Raw genomic sequence first — 11,672 nt, 5'->3', positions numbered from 1 at the left:
GGGAATGGTGCTGAGCGGGAGCTGCTGCCCACCCCAGGAGAGGGGACAGGCGGAGGAATGGGGAAAGCAAGATGCAAACAGCCTTAGCATCCCCAGCCGACCAGTGCCACTGCCCTGTCACCCTGAGAGCCACCCTGTACTGGAGGGAGTAGGGGTGGTGAGCTCCTCTCGCCTCGCTCCAACCAAGCGATACCAATTTTTGACACTTTTAGGGACATTTATGAGGAGTAAGAAGTGTCTTTCCCTGCCACCTGCCACCCCCCTACACATGTTTTCCTCATCCCTTTCCTCTCTGCCAAGTTACAGTCGTTGAACTGGCACCTGCCAGGCGGGCTGGCACTTTGCCACCGCTTTGGGCAGGATCAGGATCTGGGTCCCGGGGATTTTTTCCGGGGAAGGAGGTTCCTTACATATTTGAAGCCTAAAAAGGCAAAACCAAATGTCAACTCGAAAATTTATTTTGGCACAGCAGTGATGTACAGTAATTGCTTTTTCCTGCTGCCGCCTGTAAAGAAAGTAATGAAAGTGGCTGAAATACTGTGGCTTAATATCAGAATTTAATTAAAGATAATGAAAAAGTGGTGATGAATGCTTGCAGACTGTCTGTGCATCGCCGTTTTTGTGATCGACGGATGACACCAGAGCCATGGAAACATCCCAGTGCCACAGGAGTGGGACCTGCAGGGAAGGGGCTGTGGAAGAGCCCTGGCATGGCCACCTGCCACTCACCTCTGTGAGGATGGAGTACAGCAGGACATAGAAACCTCCTCTGTGTCCTCAGCTTAGACGTTGCATCTTGTACAATTCCAGCAAGTGAGGGCATCTTTGATTTTAATGACTGCCTTAAACACAAGGCAAGTCAGCCAGGCTCTCAGCTTCCTCTTGCCCTCCTTTCACGCTCACTTTGCTGTCGTGCCCTTCTTCTAATTCAGGGCATCAGACAAGGCTCGCCTTGCTCTTCCTGATTTATGTGAGAAAGCAGCAACAAGATACTGAGATTTGTTAATCTGGTTAGCAACAACAAATATACACTTAGTAGAGGCCAGGGAGCCCATTAAAAGAGCATACTCAGTTCCGATGGGAAGTGTGAATGTGCGAAGCCGAGCCTCCCCTGCTCACTAAGTGGAAAGCACAACTGACAGCTAATAATTTGGAGTAGTGTGCAATGTAAATACAGAATTAGAATATGCTCTTAGTATACAGTTTCTGAAAGCTCATAGCTTGCAGACAGTTTGGAGAAGCTCTGCCTAGACTTGCAGATGCATGCTGGTATCTAAGCATGAGCTCATACAAGCTCATGAATTAAGTGAATTCCTCTTGCTTGAGGAGAGGAGAGCAGAGCAGAGCAGAGCACCACTCTTCACCTTCGTTTGCTTCTGGAAGTCAGGGAAGCTGCAGCAGCTGGCCCAGCATTGTGTGACCTTCAGAGTGGAGAACACGGGAGTGGTATTTGAGAGTTGGAGGACTAGGGAAAAGTTGTGATTCTTTTGCAGAAGGGAGGTTGGCAGGACCAATGCTCAGCAGAAATAGATGTCTCCTTGTGGAGAGAAATCCACTGCCCCTCTTCCTTCTTCCCTAGCAAGCCAGCCCTTGGGAGCATCACTGCCTTCCCTGAAGGTACCTGAACACCATGGAGAAGAAGGCAGGAGAAGACAGCCTCTCAGAGATGACAGAGGGCATAGCCCCATGGACAAACACCTATTTGTTCCCATTATCTTGCCAGCGGTGCTGCTGGTGAGGTTGACAGTGGACCTTCTGTTTCGTGCAGCCCCTTCATCAGCCACACAGCCCTGGGCGGCAGCAAAGGCTGCCGGGGCGAGCACAGCCCTGCCGAGGCTGCAGATGGGCTGTGATGCTCAGAGATCCTTGGCTGAAGAAAACCAGTTCCCAGCCCACAGTGGGAATATCTTGGCTGTAAATATCCTGAGCTGGCTGTGGGAAGATGGGACAGTGAGGACGGGACATCCTCCACCTGTCCTGCTAGCCCAGAAGCTGTCTTAGGCTAGCTGGCAGTGACTCAGCTATCGAACGGGAAGAGCAGGCATGCCATGCTGTCTGCTTCTCCTCCTGAAGCACCAAGACAGGAGTGGTATAAGCAGAGGGGTAGAAATAGATCTGCACCATCTTTACCCGGTGCCTGGAGGGGAGCATGCTGCATTCCCAAAAGCACGTCAGCAGATGACTGCCCACCCCTGACAGAGGGGCTGCCAGAGGAACCGCCATCCCACCCCCACCTCTTATCCCATGGTATTTGGGCGACGGTCCTGCATATGCCACTAGGGGAAGTGTCAAATCTTACTTGGGAGCCGACTGTGCCGATTTAACACCCTGTCACTCACAGCCACGGCACAGGTGTGACCCGAGAACACCACTTCTTGTCCTCCTCGTATGTCATGTCCTCAGCCTGCCGAGCTTAGGTTAGAAAGGGGGTGCCACTTTCATCCTTTTCTCTCGTCCTCCTCCTTTCCAGCCTCTCTTCCCCCAGCTGTTCGTGCTGCCATGGAACCTGTTTGGTTTCTGGAGCAGCAACATCTTCCTACCTGCTTGCAGGCGTGGACTTCAGCGCTGCTGGCTGAGCCATGACAAAGCAGCCTGCTGGGGGCACTGTGCATACAGATGTGTCCTGCGACTTGGAACCCCTTTTTCGTCTTAACCAGATACATCCCTGACTGCAGGAGTCACGTCTGGGAGGGTGGTTGGGGTGAATATCTGCTTTGTTCCCACTACTCAAGCCTGCAAGTTGGAGGGAATTTTATTCCGAAAGCTGAAGGCCCCCTTGCACTTCGGTGCACGTTTGGACAGTACGGTTACTGCTGCAGAACAAGAGAGAGGGTTCATATGGTTATTGTCGCAAGCAGCCATGCATCCCACAGCTCATTTATACCTCGGTCAGCTGGGAACAGGGCACAACCAAGGACTGGGGTGAAAGCAGAGCTTGCTGCTGCAGCCCAGCAGTGGCTTGTGTGGGTCAAAATGGAAGAGCAGAGGGAGACATCCCAGTAAAGGCTCATTTGTGGATCTCCTTATAGAAGTCTCTGCAGCACCAATCTGCTGGGAAACGGTCCAGGAAGCAAATCCCAGAGGCTGACGCTCACTTTCTTATTTACTTTTGCCACTATTTACTTTTGTTTGCCACTGGGCAACATCCCTTCCTACACAGCATGGGGAGCCAGGAAATCCCCTCAGTGAAAGAGCAGGGCAAGAGGGATGCTGGAGAGACAGCTCCAACCTGCAGTAGGGCTTCTGTAGGGATTTAAGGAGCAGCTTGCACTTCAGGTGGAAACTATCCTTGGTTGTTGTTTTTTTTTCCCCCTTGGCAGGGCAAAATTAAGCCTAGGGTAAGCATTTAGGTCTTTCAGAAGTAATGCGTGCCCCTTCAAAGCAAACAGCCTCGTCTCTGATCTTGCTGGGCACTGGTGTAAACACAGTGCAGCTCCTCCGGTGATTTCCATGACAGATTTCCCATGGGTATCGCTCCGCTGCAGACTGATTTGCACTGGCTGAGCTCCGAGCCCAGCAAGACGTGCAGTCGCTTTTATTTTCAGCCTAATGGAATGTATTATTTTCCTCCTGCTCAGACTCCTTTATAGTGATTCCATAGCTCAACCTGCCTCAGCAATAATCCCTGCAAACTTCCAGTTACACCGAGCTGATCAGTCTATTCAATAGGAGTATACCTTCGAATCAAATATTAAAACCGGAATCCACTCTGTGCTGGATGTTGCATTATACATCGGGAGATTTCATTTCTCCAAAGGGATGGCTTGCAGCAGACAGCGCACTGAGGAGTTAGAAGCATGTATGTGTTATTCTAGCACAAACACAGCTATTTAAATGAGCCTCAGTAAGAACAGAATTTGCGTTAGGTTGGGAGGATAAAATTGGATTGAATTCGGATATATTCACATACGTACCATTCATCTCATCAGCCCTTACTTTACATATGTTGGATTTCCTGCTGCCAGTAGAGAGGAGCAGCTCTAAAATAAGCCAAAGGTATGTAAATGGAGAGCAATATGTTCAAGTGGAATTACGATGTCACCTCGAGGTTTGTTTGAGAGCCAGAAATCGGGCCAGAGCTCTGTGTCGTTTCACACTGTGTCTGTTCACATCATAGCTACGGGTGAGGTGTTCCCTGCGATGCTGTTTAGATGCGTGTAGCCTGGCTGAGCAACAGGGAGTTAAGATTGCAGGTAGAAACTGCACTTCAGGACTCTGGCATTCTCCCAGCCGTGTAGGAGAGTGCCCTGCCGTGTCCGGAGCATGGGGCTGGGTGGGAACGCATACCCAAGCTCCTCAGCCTGTGCTTCTGTCCCTGGTTTGTCCCTGTAAGTGTTCCTCAGTTTCCCTCTTTGCCAAAAGGGAAGGTTAAAACCTATTAGTCCACGAAGATTAATTACTCATGTGCTGCAGCATGCTTTGTACTTCTCAGAAGGACGTGATTTCTCCAGAACTGGAAACCCTCCCTCTCGTCTTTCCCACACTTGCTGCTTGCCATCTGGCTGAGAGGCACGCAGGAAAAAAAAGGCACAAATCCTCCATTTAATTATACTGCGCATTTTATTATCTCACCTCAGATTTTGTTGTTAATCTCTTTTACAGATTTCGTTTGCATAAGTGGAGTCTTTTAGCTTTAGCAAGCTGCATCGCTTTCTCTTCTGATGCTGCAGATATCAGTCAGCTAAAAAGCAAAGAGAGGAAAGAACAAGTGTCCGTAAATTTATCATTCAGTCTTTCCCAGGCTTTCTATATCATTTTCTCCTCCTCAGCTCCTCACCTGAAAAACAAGGAGGCTGAAATCAGCACAGGCCAAAGTAAAATAACTCCCCCAGGGATAACAGGGACTCTGCTGTCTGGGGTATTTAATCCCAAATCAGACAAATGTTCACTGATAACACTAGTGAGAATCATTCCATCACTCCTGAAGGCTGGAACAGCTGCATCCCCCCCAGCCCCTGCATTTTTCAATTCCCACACACTAAGAAAATCCCAGGGCTGGATTTGTTAGCACTCAAGACCTTGAGCTGCAGCCAGTTCACCCAGTGTTAAGCCCCAGTGCAGGGAGCAAGGTGTTCACACCTGGCTGTGGGTGCCGAAGTGCCTCACACTTTGCATTATAATGCAGTTAGCATTATAAGTGGTGTTGGAAATTGCACCCTAAAGACTGAGGGCTTTCAGGCAGGACTAGGGAGGTGGGAAGCAGGGCTGGGGAGAGCTGCTGGGAAGTGTTGCAATGCTGCTAACAGTCACCAGCAGCTCTGGGGCCCAGACAGCACCCTAAGAGAGCGTATCACTTTCCCAGAAGGGAGCTGCGTGCATGCGGGTGGGTGGGGTATCTGAGGACTCTGTGAAGCGAGCAAACAGGACACAAAAGCCCTTCTGAGGAATATAAATATCTCGGTGACGATGAGCTGCTGAGAGGAGGGAAAGGCAGAATTCCCAAGGCAGGAATCAACCTTCTGACAGTACCGTCTGGGGTGTCCTGTAGCACCTCCGCGAGCAGTTTCTCCAGGACATCTTGGTATTTTTCCAGCTGCCTCGAGATGAGCCACATCCCGGCTTTAACAGGAACAGCTAGCTGTGGAGGAAGCAGGAAAATCAGGAGAAGCTGAGGGGAGCAGAGGCAGGCAGGTTGGGGTGCTTCAACCCCACTTTGCTCAAATCAGTAAAGGGTCTAAGGCTGGTGTGAGATGATCCTTGCGTGGGGAAAAGCAACGTTAAGTCAGCCCCACGTACTGCAGTGCAACCTTGTGCCGGTGGAAATGCCAAAGTTTTCACGCGTTGGAGCATCTAAGGTCTGACTCAGAAATACAGAGAAAGGCACCTACCGGCAACAGAGGCTGCAAAGAAAAATAATTTCTGCACCTTAAAATCCACCACTATCTCATACCTTGACCCTTCGAGACAGCAGCTTTACTGATGCTGGCAAAGCATCCTGCCTTGGAAAGGGCTGAGGACGAGACATCGCCCTGCCTCCAGCCTGGCTTTGAGCTGTGGCTCGGATGTGCTGGAGGCAAACAGAGCTGCTCCACTCCCGGCTGGAGGCACGGGAGGGCTTGTGGCTGCAGCGTCGGACATGGGATGTGCCAGCTGTTTAATGCTTTGAACTGCAAATCCTTGCAGTTTAAATCCGGTTGTTGATCATCGGTGTACCGCATTTATGAGAGCAGTTGCACATCGACCTGCGTCTTGGCCAAACTCCAGGCTGGCCCCGCTGCCCGTCCTGCCGCCTGGGCTAGACCTGAAAGCTCCTTTGGCTGGCAGAAGGCAGCCGCGCTGAGCACAGGAGTGGCTGCATTGACCGGGCAAAGGGCTCCCCGTATTCAAGTGGAAAAGTGCAATTTTCGGACTTAGCTAACCAAGTAAGCATGCCTTTGAGGGCTTAGACTGGCACTTAAATCCCTAAAATTGCCAATTTTCTGCTCTGTATACAGGCTTTGGGGGGGTGCAGCTGTACGGGCCCAACTTTATAAATAAGATCCTGGTGGTGCAGAGGACTGAGATGGGAGGTGAGTGACACCAGACAGCTGATCCGGAGCTGCCTGAAAGAGTGACAAGTTAAAACCAGACCTGAAGCAGAGCTGCAAATTACTGCCTTGCAGTTGGCTGGCGTTCACTGAACGGCGGAGACAGCCCTCATGTTGTTTCCACCTTCCCATGCTAAGGGAGGGGCCAGGCAGGTCTGAGGGGGTGACCAGGCTGCTAAACCTCTGCGATAATTTATGGCTTAGAGGTAAAAACCTTTCTCTGATGCAACCTTGCCTGGTTGCCTGGCAGAGCTGGTAGGAAATGGGCGGTATTGCTTTACACGGGCTGTGAGCTCCCCAGTAATGCCCTCTGGCTTCTCATGTGGCACCCCCAAGCACCCAGTGGTCACCAGACCCCATGGGACGGCCCTTGGGCTGTCAGTTCTCCCCTACGTGTCCCTACGAGCTCTTGGAGTCACAGGGTTCAACGTACCTGGATCGTCTTAACATCTGCGCCAGCCTGCTCAGAGAGGCCTTCCTCATCCGGCTGCTGCAGAGGGGTCAGGGATTTCTTCTGCTCTCTGTTCCTCTCCTTTTCCTGCAACCCCACAGCAGAGAGCAAAGAGGGCAGTGATGCTGTAAGGCAGCTCCGCACAGGTACCAAACCTGCTCTGCATCACATCGACAGCCAAGGAGCAGGGCAGAAAACCAGAGGGGCTGGAGGTCTAAGAGCTGTCCGCAGCATCCTTCCCCAGGCCCACAGCTCACGGGGAACAGACCCATCAGCTGCGGCAGCCGAGCACACCGGCCTCACGCGGCCATTCCAGAGGCCCAGTCCTGGTTCTTTTCTGTCTCAGGGGCACTGAAGTCAAACAAAAGCCTGCACAAGCTCATTGCAAATGGAGAGCTCTGTGCAGACAACACACATTGCCAGACTTTCCTGGAAGTCTGTAATGTCAGTTCTTTCCCACGTAGAGGGCTAATCTTGGCTACAGGACCCTTCCTTTCTTCCTACCCCAAACAGAAAAGCTGAAGTTTTTTCGGGATATGACCGACACAACAGGATGAAAGATGCAGCGAAGGCTGTGCTCAGCGCCACGCTGACTGCTTGCTGTGCGCTCGCTTTGGTTTGAACACGTGCTCGGAGGAGAAGAGGCAGCCTCTAGAAGAAAGCTAAGACTGATTTCACCCACGTACCTCCAGAAGCCCCTCAATCACCAGCAGACACATAACTAAAAGGGTAACGACGTATGAACCGTCTGGGGACTGTGCGTGGGTCCCCATCTTCTCCTTCAAGGAGGCTGAAGGATGTCTGTGCTCCCCATAAGAAGAAATCACTATCCAGTGAACAAGTAGGTGTTGGAAAAAAAAAAAGAAAAGATTCCTTCCCGGTATCAATGGATTGTGTCGTGCGGGGGAAGCTCCCTTCGGCTGTGTTTAAGGAGAAGATGCAGTCTCTGAGGCTGCCTGCCTGACACCTTTCAACAGTATTAGTTTCACATCAAAAGAAAAAACATTCTCTCTGCACATCCCAGAGGTGACAACCATCTGGAGGATGGTTAATTATTTGTTACAACAAAAAGACCCATCAGTATGATGATGGGAGGCTGCAGCTTCTCTGTAGAAATTGCAGCCACTAGCACGGAGGAAAGAAAAACGAGAGCTGCTAGCAGCAGATGATGTCCCGCACAGGTTTTTTTAGTTTTTATGTGAAGGAGCCCAGGCTCTTCTTCTTTAGTCTCACATCTTGAAAGCGTTCTCTGCCATCTCCTACCACTCTGGGATGAGGAGGGACTGCCACTCTTAGATGTCCTGTCCTAACAGAGGGGGCAGATGATGGGATCAGCGGTGGCATGGTGCACACAGGGCTTGGGAGCAGAGGGAGGAAGAAGCCTTCCCTACGTTTTTCAAGGCTCCTGCCACCGCAGGACGTCTCGTGAGTTACCTGCATCTTTCGGAAGTCGCTCTGGGTGAAAAACGGCACGAAGCCTTCGGTCTGTTCAGCCAGCATAGACACCACGTACACCAGCACCAAACTGGCCACCGCCTTCTTCGAAACCATCGTGAAAGCCTGAACAACACAGGAAGGAGGATGCCGGGGTGATAACAGAGAGGGCCGTTTGACAAGAAATCCCTTCGGCTTTTCGGCAGCTGCAATCTAATTTAGCCACCAGCTAACTAAAGGTATATTTACTCATCCAGTTGCTCCTAAGCTGAGAATAGAAGTGCCTTGGCTGACAGTTCTCCTCTCAAACTATTTCTTGTAAACAGATTTGTTCTCGAGCAATATCTCCAGAGACTGGAAGCCCAGCCCTTCAGTACTGTTAAAGACTCCCTCTGTTCTGCAAGCTTCAGCCCTCCAGCTGGGGTGGTTTAAGACCTGCACACATCCAGAGCAAAACGCGCCCGTCAATCCCACTGACAGCAAGGGAGACGGTGATGCTGCGGGAGAAAAAGAACTTACTACAGCTGTTTTGTTAAATTTTGTTTTTATATCCCTCACCCTTGAAAATCTGCACCGATAGACTGAATCCTTTAATAAGCCTCGCTGGGTTCAAGAGAGCTGGGAAGGGCGTTTGCCAGCCCTGCTGCATTAAAGTCTGGCATAAAGGGCTTTAAAAACTACCTTCTGAAGTGATTTAACAGTGACTTTGCATTGGAAGAGAACTTATATAAACATTAAATGCTCTCTTTAAATATTAAAATATTCTCTCTGGACGTGTTTAATGAAGTCTGCTCTCACGGCTTAACTACTCTACCTGGCTGGAGCCTGATCCTTAATTAGTTTCAGAAACCTCTCGGTTTGGACATTATTAAAGAGACATTGTTAGGTCAAATTTGACCCCTAAATTAGATTTCCCATAAATATCAGCTAGTATTGAGCTGGAGGCCAGTGGAAGTTAATAAATATTCCCTTCCTGCAGCACTTGCTGGTCACATCCCCCAGCCGCGTGCCAGGCCAGGGGAGCTCCGATGGCAAGTGAAGGTGGCTGCAGCCCCGCTCCTCTCCCTCGGCACCGCCCTGCACCCAGGAGAGGGCATCTCCTCCCTCACCACCCACAACGGGGCAGAAAACCGTCAGGCACACTCAGAGATCACCCTGGGAGACCTCGCGAAATGGAGCTGTTGCTGGAGTGATCAGAAGGGGAATTTCTCAGGCTCTCCCCTTGTAATACAGCACGTCGATATGCATATGTGCTGATAATGCGGTGTTATCTCCGTAGCATCAATCTTTTGTGCAGTTTCATTTATTCTAACGCTGCAATGAAATACTGCCACATGCAAAGAAATAAACTCAGTCACCTCCTTCGTCTCGTATTGACTAGCCCTTTGTGAATTGATTCTCTCCCTCTTCCTCCAGAGAAACACCCCCACACGTTACTCCAGTCAAAAAATATCTTTTCTGAATGTCTATTCCTTATTTTGTAGGCAGGACATGTCTGTCAGACCGGAGATCTCCGGCTCAATGCCTCTCCAGGCAGATATGTACCTTGTTGTTTGTGAATTTGCTTCCCAGCTACAAAGAGAAAGCACAAAGCAGGAGGATCCCAAGTTCAGCATCAGCACAACAAAGCACCGAGGTCGCACGAGGCTGGGAGCAGCGTTGCCCAGCTTGGCTCATGCCTGTGTAAAATGGGAGTGAAGTGCCAATTTGAGGGCAGGAGGGGTGAACATCCACCAGGTACTGGTGTGACAAGACAGTAGGTTTATCAGCCAGGCTCTGTCTTCCAAAAAAGAAAAATAAATCAAGTTGTTACCATCAATAGGAGCTGTGCAAATGTACTTTTTTCTTGATCTGTTTAAAGCAGTTTCCCAAGTGCAGAGGGCACCCAGGGCTTGCCACACCTCTGCAGCACTCTCCAGTGTCTGCTGGGCGCTCGCGGCAAGCAAGAAGGCAGAAGTTGATGGAATCGATGCTTCAACCGTGTGTTAAGAGCAGAAAGCACCTTTCCCCTTGTTTAAGCATTGATTTTGTTTCCTCCTCCTTTGTCAGAGCTCTCTCACGTTTAGCAATTGCTGCTGAAGCCAATGAGTCCTGGTAACACCAGCACCCACCCGAGCACCCACAGATCACCCCCCTGAGCTGGGGAACGGGAGCACAAACCACACACCTACCTGGTGAGCACAGCCCGGGTGCTGGAGGTCAGACCTCTTCTCGTTCCCTCTCACACCTGGATGCTCCTGCTGTGCTCCCCACCCTTTATATACCCACGCACACAGCTCTGCACACACCGGTGCTCGCTTACTCCCCTGCACGGGTGCCCCCACTCCCAGCAGTGCCGGAGAGCAGCTACCTGGCACGCATGGAAACGAGCATGCCAGATGGGCAGCACTGTTATCTGCATCGGATTTTTAAGAGTTTCTCGTTTCCAGGATGATCCCCTCCCCTCCATCCCCGGGCTGCCATCCAGAGGCTGGCAGCTGTTCTCTGCGCATCCCACAACTGGATAGGGCCCCTAAAGCAGATCGCTGCCTGCCTCAGTTTCCCCATCTATAAGGCGGATAAATTCCTCTCTCTCAGCTTGTCTACATAGCTTGTGAGCCCCCAGGAAATTGTCTTTATGATGCAAGTGTATCAGCAGTCAAATGATGCATGCATCGATTGTATTTCTGCTGTCGTGTTAACAAATCACACTAACAACAATAACTATACCAAATGGTGCCAAAACCAGCAGAATGAAGTTTGACCCACTGGCATTATGGAAGCATCCATGCAAGGCAACAAATCCCCCAGCAGGATCTAGAGCTAAATATTAGTATAATAAATAAAACTATATATGCTAAACTTATCACCAAAAGCTTTATAAACTGAGCAGATGAGTGGGGAGTTGCCAAGGCAGCCCAGGCTATTTATCTGCCCGTTTTGAGACCTGTGTGGCCCCTGTTACCGTAATAACCACGCATCTCGCAACCCCGGGCACAGCACCACCCCTCAGGGACCAAGCCGTGCACTAACATCTCTCTCCAGATAAATGAGGTGCAGAGGGAGCAAGCGATTTGCCTGAGATCTCCCAGGGTTGTCTCTGGAAGCCATCAGACAGGCGCTGAGGCTGGAGGGTTTGGGATCAGGCCAGAAACGTCCCGGTGCTGCTCACAGACCGGCGGCTACACACGAGGAACCCCGAGAGCAAGCAGCCGCAAGCGGGTGAGACGCAGGAGAAAGCAATGAAAGCCTCCTGCATCAAATGGCTTCACGGGGTGTTA

The 11,672-nt window shown here is 50.7% G+C and overlaps 1 protein-coding gene across 2 annotated transcripts; it reads right to left on the bottom strand.

Moving 5' to 3' along the window:
* Window positions 1–4,541: 4,541 nt before the first annotated feature.
* MLN (motilin) lies at window positions 4,542–10,713 on the bottom strand. 2 transcript variants are annotated; one of them, XM_080569580.1, is made up of 5 exons: window positions 10,584–10,713; window positions 8,413–8,538; window positions 6,961–7,065; window positions 5,470–5,578; window positions 4,542–4,777 (listed from the first exon to the last, which is right to left on the bottom strand). In XM_080569580.1, exons 2-5 carry the CDS (start codon window positions 8,527–8,529, stop codon window positions 4,752–4,754), a joined length of 357 nt encoding a protein of 118 aa, XP_080425706.1. In that variant the 5' UTR covers window positions 8,530–8,538; window positions 10,584–10,713; the 3' UTR covers window positions 4,542–4,751. The 2 variants fall into 2 exon arrangements, with proteins under 2 accessions (XP_080425706.1, XP_080425707.1); XM_080569581.1 differs by having other exon boundaries at window positions 4,542–4,681.
* Window positions 10,714–11,672: the final 959 nt, after the last annotated feature.

Source organism: Anser brachyrhynchus (genome assembly GCF_964034855.1).
Source record: "Anser brachyrhynchus genome assembly, chromosome: 27".
NCBI lineage: Eukaryota > Metazoa > Chordata > Aves > Anseriformes > Anatidae > Anser > Anser brachyrhynchus.
This window is presented reverse-complemented; position numbering and strand designations above follow the sequence as displayed.

Excerpts from the sequence above, each read along its gene's own strand:
- MLN (XM_080569580.1), bottom strand. The coding sequence starts at position 8,529 with ATGGTTTCGAAGAAGGCGGTGGCCAGTTTGGTGCTGGTGTACGTGGTG. Across the intron at positions 7,066-8,412 it reads GCGACTTCCGAAAGATGCAG|GAAAAGGAGAGGAACAGAGA; the intron begins GTAACTCACGAG and ends GTGGGGTTGCAG. Across the intron at positions 5,579-6,960 it reads CAGATGTTAAGACGATCCAG|CTAGCTGTTCCTGTTAAAGC; the intron begins GTACGTTGAACC and ends CTTCCTCCACAG.